Below are 14,635 nucleotides of genomic sequence, written 5' to 3' on the forward strand. Positions count from 1 at the left end.
GGTTAAAATAATAAGTTATAAGATAGTATTTGCAAGCCTCATGGTTACCTCAAACCAAAAAACATACAATGGATACACAAAAAGTAAAAAGCAAGAAACTAAATCACATCTCTAGAGAAAATCACCTTCACTAGAGGAAGACTAGAAGGAAAGAAAGAAGGTAAAGAAGATCATAAAACACCCAGAAGATAAATAGCAAGATGGCAGGAGTAAGTCCTTACTTATCAATAATGATATTGAATGTAAACTAAACTCTCCAATCAAAAGACATAGACTGACTGAATGGATGAAAAAACAAGAGCCATTGATCCGTTGCCTACAAAAGACACACTTCACCTATAAAGACATACACGGACTGAAAATAAGGGATGGAAAAAGATACTTCATGCCAATGGAAACCAAAAAGGAGCAAAAGTTCTATCACAGATAAAATAGATTTCAAAACAAAAACGATAAGAAGAAAAGGTTTTCTTTCCAAGAAGGTCACTATATAATGGTAAATGGGGTCAATTCAGCAAGAGGATATAGTAACCACTTTAAATATGTAATGTATGCTCCCAACACAGGAGCACCCATATATATATAAAGAGAATATTATTAGAGCTAAAGAGAGAGATAGGCCTCAATGCAATAATAGTTGGAGACTTCTGCACTCCACTTTCAGCATTGGACAGATCTTTCAGACAAAAAAATCAACAAAGAAACATCAGACTTAATCTTCACAGTAGACCAAGTGAATCTAGTAGATATTTACAGAACATTTCATCCAATGGCTGCAGAATACACATTCTTTTCCTCAGCACATGGATCATTCTCAGTGTTAGATCACATGTTAGATCATAATACAAATCTTAAAATATTCAAAAAATTGAAATACTATCAAGCATCTTCTCTGACCACAATAGAATAAAACTAGAAATGACAAGAATTTGGGAAACTAAACAAATACATAAACATTTTAAAATATGCTTCTGAATGATCAGTGGGTCAATGAAGAAATTAAGAAGAAAATTGAAATTTTTTATTTTTTATTATACTTGAAGTACTAGGGTACATGTGCACAACATGCAGGCTTGTTACATGTGTATACATGAGCCATGTTGGTATGCTGCACCCATTAACTCGTCATTTATATTAGGTATATCTCCTAATGCTATCCATCCCCCCTCCCCCCACCCCACAACAGGCCCTGGTGTGTGATGTTCCCCATCCTGTGTCCAAGTGTTCTCATTGTTCAATTACCACCTATGAGTGAGAACATGCAGTGGTTGGTTTTCTGTCCTTGCAATAGTTTGCTCAGAATGATGGTTTCCATCTTCATCCATGTCCCTACACAGGACATGAACTCATCCTTTTTTATGGCTGCATAGTGTTCCATGGTGTATATGTGCCACATTTTCTTAATCCAGTCTATCATTGGTGGACATTTGGGTTGGTTCCAAGTCTTTGCTATTGTGAATAGTGCCACAATAAACATACGTGTGCATGTATCTTTATAGCAGCATGATTTGTAATCCATTGGGTATATACCCAGTAATGGGATGGCTGGGTCAAATGGTATTACTAGTTCTAGATCCTTGAGGAATTGCCACACTGTCTTCCATAATGGTTGAACTAGTTTACAGTCCCACCAACAGTTTAAAAGTGTTCCTATTTCTCCACATCCTCTCCAGCACCTGTTGTTTCCTGACTTTTTAATGATTGCCATTCTTTTCTTTTTTTTTTTTTTTTGAGATGGAGTCTCGTTCTGTCACCCAGGTTGGAGTGCAGTGGCACAATCTCAGCTCACTGCAAGCTCCGCCTCCCGGGTTCACGCCATTCTCCTGCCTCAGCCTCCTGAGTAGCTGGGACTACAGGGGCCTGCCACTGCACCCAGCTAATTTTTTGTGTTTTTAGTAGAGATGGGGTTTCACCATGTTAGCCAGGATGGTCTCAATCTCCTGACCTCGTGATCCACCTGCCTTGGCTTCCCAAAGGGCTGGGATTACAGGCTTGAGCCACCGTGCCTGGCCTTAATGATTGCCATTCTAACTGGTGTGAGATGGTATCTCCTTGTGGTTTGATTTACATTTCTCTGATGGCCAGTGATGAGCATTTTTTCATGTGTCTGTTGGCTGCATAAATGTCTTCTTTTGAGAAGTGTCTGTTCATATCCTTTGCCCACTTTTTGATGGGGTTGTTTGATTTTTTCTTGTAAATTTGTTTTAAGTTCTTTGTAGATTCTGGATATTACCCCTTTGTCAGATGGGTAGATTGTAAAAATTTTCTCCCATTCTGTAGGTTGCCTGTTCACTCTGATGGTAGTTTCCTTTGCTGTGCAGAAGCTCTTTAGTTTAATTAGATCCCATTTGTCAATTTTGGCTTTTGTTGCCATTGCTTTTGGTGTTTTAGTCATGAAGTCCTTGCCCATGCCTATGTCCTGAATGGTATTGCCTAGGTTTTCTTGTAGGATTTTTATGGTTTTAGGTCTAACATTTAAGTCTTTAATCTATCTTGAATTAATTTTTGTATAAGGTGTAAGGAAGGGATCCAGTTTCAGCTTTCTACATATGGCTAGCCAGTTTTCCCAGCACCATTTATTAAATAGGGAATCCTTTCCCCATTGCTTGTTTTTGTCAGGTTTGCCAAAGATCAGATGGTTGTAGATGTGTAGTATTATTTCTGAGGGCTCTGTTCTATTCCATTGGTCTATATATTTGTTTTGGTACCAGTACCATGCTGTTTTGGTACCAGTACCATGCTGTTTTGGTTACTGTAGCCTTGTAGTATAGTTTGAAGTCAGGTAGCATGATGCGTCCAGCTTTGTTCTTTTGGCTTAGGATTGTCTTGGCAATGTGGGCTCTTTTTTGGTTCCACGTGAACTTTAAAGTAGTTTTTTTCCAATTCTGTGAAGAAAGTCATTGGTAGCTTGATGGGTATGGCATTGAATCTATAAATTACCTTGGGCAGTATGCCCATTTTCACGATATTGATTTTTCCTATCCATGAACATGGAATGTTCTTCCATTTATTTGTGTCCTCTTTTATTTCGTTGAGCAGTGGTTTGTAGTTCTCCTTGAAGAGGTCCTTCACATCTCTTGTAAGTTGGATTCCTAGGTAGTTTATTCTCTTTGAAGCAATTGTGAATGGGAGTTCACTCATGATTTGGCTCTCTGTTTGTCTGTTATTAGCGTGTAGGAATGCTTGAGATTTTTGCACATTGATTTTATATCCTGAGACTTCGCTGAAGTTGCTTATCAGCTTAAAGAAATTTTGGGCTGAGACGATGGGGTTTTCTAAATATACAATCATGTCATCTGCAAACAGGGACAATTTGACTTCCTCTTTTCCTAATTGAATGCCCTTTATTTCTTCCTCTTGCCTGATTGCCCTGGCCAGAACTTCCAACACTATGTTGAATAGGAGAGGTGAGAGAGGGCATCCTGTCTTGTACCAGTTTTCAAAGGGAAGGCTTCCAGTTTTTGCCCATTCAGTATATTGGCTGTGGATTTGTCATAAATCGCTCTTATTATTTTGAGATATGTTTCATCAATACCTAGTTTGTTGGGAGTTTTTAGCATGAAGGGCTGTTGAATTTTGTCAAAGGCCTTTTCTGCATCTATTGAGATAATCATGTGGTTTTTGTCATTGGTTCTGTTTATGTGATGGATTACGTGTATTGATTTGTGTATGTTGAACCAGGCTTGCATCCCAGGGATGAAGCCAACTTGATCATGGTGGATAAGCTTTTTGATGTGCTGCTGGATTTGGTTTGCCAGTATTTTATTGAGGATTTTTGCATCGATGTTCATCGGGGATATTGGTCTAAAATTCTCTTTTTTGTTGTTGTGTCTCTGCCAGGCTTTGGTATCAGGATGATGCTGGCCTCATAAAATGAGTTAGGGAGGATTACTTCTTTTTCTATTCATTGGAATAATTTCAGAAGGGATGGTACCAGCTCCTCTTTGTACCTCTGGTAGAACTGGGCTGTGAATCCATCTGGTCCAGGACTTTTTTGGTTGATAGGCTATTAATTATTGCCTCAATTTCAGAGCCTGTTATTGGTCTACTCAGAGATTCCACTTCTTTCTGGTTTAGTCTTGGGAGGGTGTATGTGTCCAGGAATTTATCCATTTCTTCTAGATTTTCTGGTTTATTTGTATAGAGGTATTTATAGTATTCTCTGATGGTAGTTTGTATTTCTGTGGGATCAGTGGTGAAATCCCCTTTATCATTTTTTATTGTGTCTATTTGATTCTTCTCTCTTTTCTTCTTTATTAGTCTTGCTAGTGGTCTATCCATTTTTTTTGACCTTTTCAAAAAACCAGCTCCTGGATTCATTGATTTTTTGAAGGGTTTTCTGTGTCTCTATCTCCTTCAGTTCTGCTCTTAGTTATTTCTTGCCTTCTGTTAGCTTTTGAATTTGTTTGTTCTCGCTTCTCTAGTTCTTTTCATTGTGATGTTAGGGTGTCGATTTTTTATCTTTCCTGCTTTCTCTTGTGGGCATTTAGTGCTATAAATTTCCTTCTACACACTGCTGTAAATGTGTCCCAGAGATTCTGGTACATTGTGTCTTTGTTCTCATTGGTTTCAAAGAACATCTTTATTTCTGCCTTCATTTCGTTATTTACCCAGTAGTGATTCAGAAGCAGGTTGTTCAGTTTCCATGTCGTTGTGTGGTTTTGAGTGAGTTTCTTAGTCCTGAGTTCTAATTTGATTGCAGTGTGGTCTGAGAGACAGTTTGTTGTGATTTCTGTTCTTTTACATTTGCTGAGGAGTGCTTTACTTCCAACTATGTGGTCAATTTTGGAATAAGTGTGATGTGGTGCTGAGAAGAATGTATATTCTGTTGATTTGGTGTGGAGAGTTCTGTAGATGTCTATTAGGTCCTCTTGGTGCAGAGCTGAGTTCAAGTCCTGGATATCCTTTTTAACCTTCTGTCTCATTGATCTGTCTAATATTGACAGTGGGGTGTTAAAATCTCCCATTATTATTGGGGAGTCTAAGTCTCTTTGTAGGTTTCTAAGGACTTGCTTTATGAATCTGGGTGCTCCTGTATTGGGTACATATATATTTAGGATAGTTAGCTCTTCTTGTTGAATTGATCCCTTTACTGTTATGTAATGGCCTTCTTTGTCCCTTTTGATCTTTGGTGGTTTAAAATCTGTGTTATCAGAGAGTAGGATTGCAATCCCTGCTTTTTTTTTCTTTTTTTGCTTTCTATTTGCTTGGTGGATCTTCCTCCATCCCTTTATTTTGAGCCTATGTGTGTCTCTGCATGTGAGATGGGTTTCCTGAATACAGCACACTGATGGGTCTTGATTCTTTATCTAATTTGCCAGTCTGTGTCTTTTAATTGGGGCATTTAGCCCTTTTACATTTAAGGTTAATATTGTTATGTGTGAATTTGATCCTGTCATTATGATGTTAGCTGGTTATTTTGCTCGTTAGTTGATGCAGTTTCTTCCTAGTATCAATGGTCTTTACAATTTGGCATGTTTTTGCAGTGGCTGGTACTGGTTGTTTCTTTCCATGTTTAGTGCTTCCTTCAGGAGTTCTTGTAAGGCAGACCTGGTGGCGACAGAATCTCTCAGCATTAGTTTGTCTGTAAAGAATTTTATTTCTCCTTCACTTATGAAGCTTAGTTTGGCTGGATATGAAATTCTGAGTTGAAAATTCTTTTCTCTAAGAATGTTGAACATTGGCCCCCACTCTCTTCTGGCTTGTAGAGTTTCTGCTGAGAGATCCATTGTTAGTCTGATGGGCTTGCCTTTGTGGATAACCTGACCTTTCTCTCTGGCTGCCCTTAACATTTTTTCCTTCATTTCAACCTTCGTGAATATGACAATTATATGTCTTAGGGTTCCTCTTCTTGAAGAGTATCTTTGTGGTGTTCTCTGTATTTCCCAAATTTGAATGTTGGCCTGCCTTGCTAGATTGAGGAAGTTCTCCTGGATAATAACCTGAAGAGTGTTTTCCAACTTGGTTTCATTCTGCCCGTCACTTTCAGGTACAGCAGTCAAACGTAGGTTTGGTTTTTTCACATAGTTCCATATTTCTTGGAGGCTTTGTTCACTTCTTTTTCTCTTTTTTCTCCAAACTTCTCTTCTCACTTTATTTCATTAATTTGATCTCCAATCACTGATATTCTTTCTTCCACTTGATCAAATCGGCTATTGAAGCTTGTGCATGCATCCTGTAGTTCTCATGCCATGGTTTTCAGCTCCATCAGGTCATTTAAGGACTTCTCTACACTGTTTATTCTAGTTAGCCATTCATCTAATCTTTTTTCAAGATTGTTAGCTTCCTTGTGATGGGTTCCAACATCCTCCTTTAGCTCAGAGAATTTTGTTACTCTGACCTTCTGAAGCCTACTTCTGTCAACTCATCAAAGTCATTCTTCATCCAGCTTTTTTCTGTTGCTGGCAAGGAGCTGTGATCCTTTGGAGGAGAAGAGGCACTCTGGTTTTTTGAATTTTCAGCTTTTCTGCTCTGGTATCTCCCCATCTTTGTGGTTTTATCTACCTTTGGTGTTTGATGTTGGTGACCTACAGATGGAGTTTTGGTGTGGATGTCCTTTTTGTTGATTTTGAGCTATTTCTTTCTGTTTGTTAGTTTTCCTTCAAACAGTTTCCTCAGCTGCAGGTCTGTTGGAGTTTGCTGGAGGTCCACTCCAGTCCCTGTTTGCCTGGGTATCACCAGCGGAGGCTGCAGAACAGCAAATATTGCAGAACAGCAAATATTGTTGCCTGATCCTTCCTCTGGAAACTTCGTCCCAGAGGGGCACCCGCCTGTATGAGATGTCAGTCGGCCCCTACTGGGAGGTGTCTCCCAGTTAGTCTACACAGGGTTCAGGGACCCATTTGAGAAGACAGTCTGTCTATTCTAAGAGCTCAAACACCATACTGGGAGAACCACTGCTCTCTTCAGTGCTGTCAGACAGGGATGTTTAAGTCTGCAGAGGTTTCTGCTGCCTTTTGTTCAGTTATGCACTGCTCCCAGAGGTGGAGTCTATAGAGGCAGAAAGCCTTGCCTTGCTGCAGTGGGCTTCGCCCAGTTTGAGCTGCCCAGCTGCTTTGCTTTCCTACTCAATCCTCAGCAATGGTGAGCAACCCTCCTCCTGCCAGGCTGCTTCCTTGCAGGTTGATCTCAGACTACTGCACTAGCAGTGAGCAAAGCTCTGTGGGAATGGGACCCACCAAACCAGGCACAGGATATAATCTCCTGGTGTGCCATTTGCTAAGACCATTGGAAAAGTGCAGTATTTGAGCAGGAGTGTCTTGTTTTTCCAGGTACAGTCTGTCATGGCTTCCCTTGTCTAGGAAAGGGAAATCCCCTGACCTCTTACACTTCCTGGGTAAGGCAATGCCCTGCCTTGCTTCAGCTCACCCTCTGTGGGCTGCATGCACTGTCCAACCAGTCCCAGTGAGATGAACCAGGTACCTCAGCTGGAAATGCAGAAATCACCCATTTTCTGCATCAGTCACACTGGGAGCTGCAGACTGGAGCTGTTCCTATTTGCCCATCCTCTCCCTGCTTTCTTTACCTCTGAGGTTGGATTCTCCCTGTGGGATCCTGCAATCCTTCTGCCCCAAAAAACTATTATAGCAGGAGGGAACCTGTTCCCGCTCACTCTTTGCCTTCTCCTTCTCATCCTAGACAGCCTGACCGTGCCCTAGTTTTCTGAGGAGTGATTGATTCTGGGGTGCAGAGCAGGATGAGGAAACTCAGGCTCAGAGAGGGATTTCCACCTAATGTGCCTGGAAACCATGGGTAGCTACCCAGTAAGGCCTTTCTATGTTCAGAAGGTCATGGACCAGGAGTGTTGGTATCGGAGCTTTGTAGAGACAGTTTTGACCCCTGTACTTAGAGCAGAGGGGTGTGTTTGCCATGGAGAGTGTGTGTGGGCAGCTGTGTGTGAGCCTGTGTGAGTTCTGTGTATGTTCCTGTGTGAATATATGTGTGTGCTCCTTCATGGACACAGCATGCATGTACTGGGCATAGCAAGGCAGAGAGAAATCAGGAGACTAGGGGCACATTGCCCAGTAGGAAGATAGTATCTTCCTAATGGGCAGGACTTGAGGTGTGCAAAGGTGTGCATGAGTACTGCAAAAGCAGTTCAAAGGGCAGAGAGGTGGAGCCAGAATAAATATGTTGCAGAAAGGCAGTCATCAGGGAGGAAAGTGAGGATTCCCTGCCAAAATGCCTGAGGGCTTCCCTGCCTACCACAGCCCTCTGTGTTCTTAAATCCTCCTGTCTGAACAGAGGCCAGACTCTGGTTTCCCCCACAGCCTGTCTGTGTCTGTCCTCTGCAAAGCCATGTGGCTCTACCTGGCGGTTTTCGTGGGCCTGTACTACCTTCTGCACTGGTACCGGGAGAGACAGGTGCTGAGCCACCTGAGAGATAAGTATGTGTTCATCACGGGCTGTGACTCTGGCTTCGGGAAACTGCTGGCCAGACAGCTGGATGCACGAGGCTTGCGGGTGCTGGCTGCGTGTCTGACGGAGAAAGGAGCCGAGCAGCTGAGGGGCCAGACTTCAGACAGGCTGGAGACGGTGACCCTGGATGTTACCAAGACAGAGAGCGTTGCTGCAGCCGCCCAGTGGGTGAAGGAGTGCGTGAGAGACAAAGGTAACCACCCAGGTTTCTCAAGTCTGTCTGTGTCTTCCCTCTGTGTGAAGGGACCACCTCCTGTCTGCTCCCTGGGAAGATTTCTACAGTGTCTTTCCAGGTTGAAGTAACAGTAGCTTTCTAATATTTCTCACTTAACAGGCTGCCTGAGCCCCATCTCTTTTCAATCCTTAACCTCTCCCGACATTGGAGGTGTCTAGTCTTGGGGAGAGTTTGCCCTGATGAGATTTTCTCTCCAGAATTCCTCTCTATCCTCTCCCTCCTGTCTAAGCAGAAGTCATGGATTGTTTGATGCTAAGAGCCTGCGTTAGAGATCTGGAGACTTGCTGGAGCATGGTTGAGAAGGGAGCACAGGGCTGCAAGTGTGCACAGAGGCTGTGCCTGTGCTGGAGCCAGGCTCATGTTCCCAGCACTTTACCTTGTTTTTGCTAGGGCCCATCAGCGTCCACTGAGAGCTACGATCATCTCCATCTTCAGAGGAGAGTATCAGCATAAGGACTGCTTAAGGAAGGCAGAACTAGTAAGGGGTTACTTTTTCTTTCATTCTTCTTTTCACTACACTAATTCATCTGTCTTATTATAGAGGAAGAAAGAAACATGGATTTATTTTATGTAACAATAAATGCAGAATATGATCTTTGTGGAAAACACTGAAAAGAATAAAGATGAAAACAAAAGTTTCCCTGAAATTGTCATCCACACATAAATCCTTTTTACAATTATACATAATTAGGATTTTATATTTTGTTCTTAGTTTCAGTCACCTTAAATTCTCTGGAGAAGATGAACACTTTTCCACCATAATGACTGTTTTTATAAAATTATATTTAATTATTTAGAATACTGTATCCTTCCAATAGCCTTACCTATGTAATCCATACTGAGTGGTTGGATATGAAATTCCTTCCTGCTTTTTATCATCATAAATGTCATCTTGGTGGACTTTTATTTGCCAACATCTCTGTAAGTGTGAGTATTGATTGGATTCTTAAAAATGAGATGTCTTGCTGGAGGAATCTGCATTTGCATCAGGGCAGGGCCTGTTATTGAGCAGGGGACAGATTCATATGCCTGGGCCAACCCTTCTAGATCAACAACTGCCACCCCCTGCCTGGACTCAAGGGACCCTGTGCTCCTGCCCCCTAGCTCTATAGGTTGAAAACTCTATTGACTTGAAGTCCTGGGGATTGTGTATTTGCATCTTCCAGAGAGATTTTCCCAGAGCTGGGTGAACTTGGGACTAAAGGGAAGGATGAAGAGTGGGCTTCTGATGCAGTAGGAGGAGAGGGTGACATTTTCTGGGGCAGAGGGTGGAGTCTATGTACTGAGTGGGGTGACGCAACCTTGCTTTCTTCCCAAAGCCTGTGCATTGGAATTCCCCTGTGCTTTCTATAAAATGTTACTGATGCAGGATGTTTCAAGACCAGTGCCCTGAGGTCAAACACAGGATGTTTCCCAAGTTCCCCCAAGCCTAGGATTTCAGGTCTGTCTCTTTCTCTCTTCCCTGTCTCCCTCACTCTCCCTCTTTCTTGTCTCTTATTCCATCAACAGATAGTTGCTGGACAATCACTATATAAGGTGTTAGCACACCTGAAAATGCAGCTGTATGTCTATAATGTCTGCAACATTCATGTTTAACTAACCAAACATTGTTCTTCATGTTTCCAGACTAGTGCATGGACAATAGTTCTTTAACATGATTTCATGCAATCCTTAAATAGGGGTAATAGCTTATTGTCTTTCAGGCAGTAGGCTGGTCCATGAAGAGTAAATGGAGAAAGACCTGGGTTTTGTGGCCCACCAGCTGCTGAATGCTCAGCCCCCACCCCTGTGATACTGTGGTGTTTGTTATACCCTCCTCCCCATCCCACACCTGTCATTCTGCCTTCACTTTATTGGGATGTGATTTGCACCCTAAATCTGTCCACCTGCACAGGCACAACACAGTGATGCTCTCTCATCTTCCCACTGTCCCAGGACTCTGGGGCCTGGTGAATAATGCTGGCATCTCCTTGCCCACGGCTCCCAATGAGTTGCTTACCAAGCAGGACTTCATGACCATACTGGACGTGAACTTATTGGGGGTGATTGATGTGACTCTGAGCCTGCTGCCCTTAGTGAGGAGGGCCAAGGGCCGTGTGGTCAACGTCTCCAGTGTCATGGGCCGGGTGTCACTTTTTGGTGGAGGCTACTGCATCTCCAAGTATGGCGTGGAAGCCTTCTCCGACTCCCTCAGGTATGGGTCTGGGACGGGGCCCACCCTAGTCTTCCTGCTCCTGTCCTTGTGGGGAAGTCTTTTCCAGGGAGTTCCTTGAATCCCAGCCTGTAAGGTCCTTTCATGAGATCCCTCTCTGTCTTCATGTGTGACACCCTCATCTTCCTCTTTCTGGATTGGGCTGGCCATTCACTGGGAAGCACCTTCCTGAGTGCTGGGCGACAGGAGGGGCCCCAGGTCAGAGAGTTTCTTGAACGATACCTCTTCCCTGGATGGATCTCTTGGTCAGAAACTGCCAGAGGCAGAATTGGACCTGGATCTTTGGCTTCAGATCCTACCAAGAGGAACACAGTACTGAGGTTACCAAGCCCAGGACAGGGGAACACTGTGTATCAATGACTAATCCCAGGGAAGGACCCTAAACACTTCTTCCCATTGCACCTTGGTATTGGAGCCACAAAGGCAGACCAGGCAGTCAGCGCTGGATGGAAGAATGCTTTGCACCCTAGAGAAGGAGCAGAGAAAGATCAGCTACAGCAGTGTGTGTTGGTCCCCTGGCCAGGGAGGCTCTCCCAGCAGCTGACACTGGGCATGTGGCTTGCTCACACCCCTCTCTTGCTGTAGTAGAAGGACCCCAACCCCTCCTCCCTGGAATCTGAAATACTTGTAAACCTGGGGCATGCCTTAGGGCCGCGGACACACACAAGCTCATGCAGACGCAAGAGCACTCACTGAGTCAGAAACGGAAAGATATTTCCACACCAGGAGATGGGTGCCTGGCTTTGGGGCTCTTCCTCTCTAGGGAGAGAAATGCTTCAAGCCCTGAGGCCATTCCTTCATGGCTCTCTGGGGCCCAAAGACAGCATGCAGGAGATGGTCTTTCCCAGCAGAATTCATGTCCAGAGCCCCTTTGACGACGGGTAGAGCATCTGAGTCCACACAACAGACACTTTAGGCCCTTGTCCAAGTGGCCAAAAATCCGTCCTTAATCAACAAGGTTTTGTCTGTGACTTAAAACTTGATACCTGGGAGAGGGACAAGAGATCTAGAATCAAGTGCCAATGCTTATAAGGTTGGTGACCAAGTCAACCTTGCTGGCCATGGTACCCACCTGAGTTGAGGAGAGTCCTGGAGATTCCATCTGAGCTGGGGATTGAAAACTCAAGCTGAGGATTGAGAACTCCACCTGGCAGCCTGGTAAGGAAGACTGGGAAAGGCTCCTAGATGAAGGAATGCCATCAGCCCAGGCCCAGAGTGAGCATTAGCCACCTGCATGTACTGCAGAATCCTCTTGTGGTGAAGGTCAAGGCCAAGCCTGGTGGGGGATGCTGGGCAGGTGGTCATAGGTGGGCTCCTTGAGGGCCTGTGGGCCCTGGACAGGAGTTATGGCTTATGCTGTTGGCAGTGGAACCCCCCAAAAAAAGGGATTTGCTCAGGGGAGCTCCTTGGTCCAGTCAGCTTCTAGACTCCCACTGACTGCAGGAAGCCCAGTGGTTGTAAGTGTGGGGAGCCAGACTGAAGACAGATGCTTCTTAGAGGACAGCTGCCATCACCCAGCTCAGAGGCCAGGGAGATTCCTGGGGCAGGAAAATGGGGGAGGGGACTGAGGACTGGAGAGGAGGCAAAATGTGGGAATTCTGGTGATCCACTGGATGTGAGGGACATAGGAGGAGACAGCACTAAGGTGCTGCCTTGTTTTGGAATTGGTAGGATTTAGGGCTAGTAAGCTCAGGTGTGTAAAATATGGAAACTCCATACAGAGGGAATGCCACCATGATAATTATGACCCCTTGATTGCTGGAAATTAAATATTCCAAGCTTTCTATTTCACCCATTGTCCTCATATGTTGTGATATCATAGTTTTACTTTTATTGTTTGTGTTTTACCTTCCAAGACCCCCGAAGTTTTTCCCCTCTGCTTCTCTGTCTTGCAGGAGGGAACTCTCCTACTTTGGGGTGAAGGTGGCTATGATTGAACCTGGCTATTTCAAGACTGCTGTGACCAGTAAGGAGAGATTCTTAAAGAGCTTCCTGGAGATTTGGGACCGGTCCAGTCCAGAGGTCAAGGAGGCCTATGGCGAGAAGTTTGTTGCAGACTGTGAGTAAGCTGTGGACAGTGGGGAGAGAAGCAAACCCTCGTGTGGAATCCTTGGTCTACCATTGGTGTCTGAAGGGCATTAGAGTTTGATCCCCAGGCTCTCCCTTCCCCACAAAGTGGAGACCTTTAGCCCCATTTTCATGATGGGTGCTGTGTGGTCAACTGGTCATGAAAAGCAAGTGTCCAGGCTTCTCAGAACTTGGGACCAGTGTCTATCTGAACCCATCGTTATTGAGGAACAAAGGGAAGCCAGAAAGGGAAGACATTGGTGGCTGATCACAAGCTGGCATTAGAGACAGCTTGTTTTTATGTGCTGAGACTTCTACTGTGGGTGGAGACCATCATTTATGCAGTCCAGATATTCCCAAAGAGAGACAGACATGACTTAGTGTGGGACACTTGCTACTTTCACATGGATGGGCTCCAGCTCAGGGAATTTGGATAAAAGAGATTTGAGGCATTGCTTGACTGGGGGTTGTGGGGTGGCATGAGTTCTTAGACCCTTTCCACTCTAAGTTGAATCCAAAGCAGGAGCGGTTAGAGGTGGAAATATACATGGATTGTTTCTGATTCTTAACAGATAAGAAATCAGCTGAACAAATGGAGCAGAAGTGCACACAGGATCTGTCGTTGGTGACCGACTGCATGGAGCATGCGCTGATTGCCTGCCACCCCCGCACTCGCTACTCAGCTGGCTGGGATGCCAAGCTTCTCTACCTCCCCATGAGCTACATGCCCACCTTCCTGGTGGATGCCATTATGTACTGGGTCTCTCCAAGCCCGGCCAAGGCTCTATGAAGCTAAGAGTTGGATGCATGGTTGCATGGATTTGGGGTGTGCTATGAGGGGTGGTGTATCCTTGGGAGAGATATAAAGTGGAGGGAGGGAGCCGTCCGGTCAGTAGGGCACCAATCCCACCTCCTTCATTACCTCCTGTCCATGATTCTCCTGGGAGATAATTCTGCTCTCTGGAGATGTTGGTAGTAAAGTTTCAAGTTACGCAGCTGAGAAACAGGGACCAAATAGTGCTCCTGGGTGCATTGTCACCGTGGGTGGCCACTCAAGGGTCCAAGCCTTTAGGGCCATCCTTGGGCTAACAACTGGGGTGGGTGTGAGCAGGTGGAAGGAGCCTCAGCCCATGCCATTACCTCCTGCTTCCTTATCAGGCTGTGTGTTAATTCTGGGCCAGTCTACACCCTCCCACGGGGTGGAAATGGCCTGGAGGATATGAGGGCACTCCTCCTCTGAAGATCCCTGTACACGTGGTGTTGGGACTGGAACCATTATGTGGCCCCATAGGCCTCAGGAGTCATCCCAGAAGCAGTGGCTGGGAGGTGGTGTCCTAAGTAAGGATCTGTGCAGAGGACAAATAAATCAGTTTTTGATTTGTCTTGAAAGCATGGACTTCCTTTGACTCTTTTGATGTTGAAAAAGTTGATAGTTTCACCCATGTGCGGTGATTTGAATGTTCTTGTGAAGCTCCACTTGGATTCCAGGCACATGAGACTGCAATCCCTCTCTGAGTCTGGGTTCCCACCTTTGCTCAGCACCCAGAGTCACTCCATCCAGAAAGTCAGGTCACTGTCAGCCTCCCTAGGACTAGAAGTCAAAGGCAGAAAAGAGTGAACAGGAATAGATCTCCTCCTAATATTGAATTTTCTGCTAGAAGGAGAACAAGATCCCAATGGGGAAGTCTGATCTTAGAGGCAAA

The 14,635-nt window shown here is 44.6% G+C and overlaps 1 protein-coding gene across 1 annotated transcript in view; it reads left to right on the forward strand.

Moving 5' to 3' along the window:
- The window catches only part of RDH16 (retinol dehydrogenase 16), a 34,632-nt gene extending 20,294 nt beyond the window's left edge, over positions 1-14,338 (forward strand). The window contains exons 3-6 of the mRNA XM_003824900.5: positions 8,271-8,611; positions 10,589-10,847; positions 12,761-12,924; positions 13,505-14,338. Coding sequence (XP_003824948.4) covers positions 8,271-8,611; positions 10,589-10,847; positions 12,761-12,924; positions 13,505-13,722 — 982 coding nt within the window. The 3' untranslated portion in view covers positions 13,723-14,338. The remainder of the gene's footprint in view (positions 1-8,270; positions 8,612-10,588; positions 10,848-12,760; positions 12,925-13,504) is intronic.
- The last annotated feature ends 297 nt before the right edge of the window (positions 14,339-14,635 follow it).

This window comes from Pan paniscus, chromosome 10 (assembly GCF_029289425.2).
Source record: "Pan paniscus chromosome 10, NHGRI_mPanPan1-v2.0_pri, whole genome shotgun sequence".
In the NCBI taxonomy this organism is placed as follows: domain Eukaryota; kingdom Metazoa; phylum Chordata; class Mammalia; order Primates; family Hominidae; genus Pan; species Pan paniscus.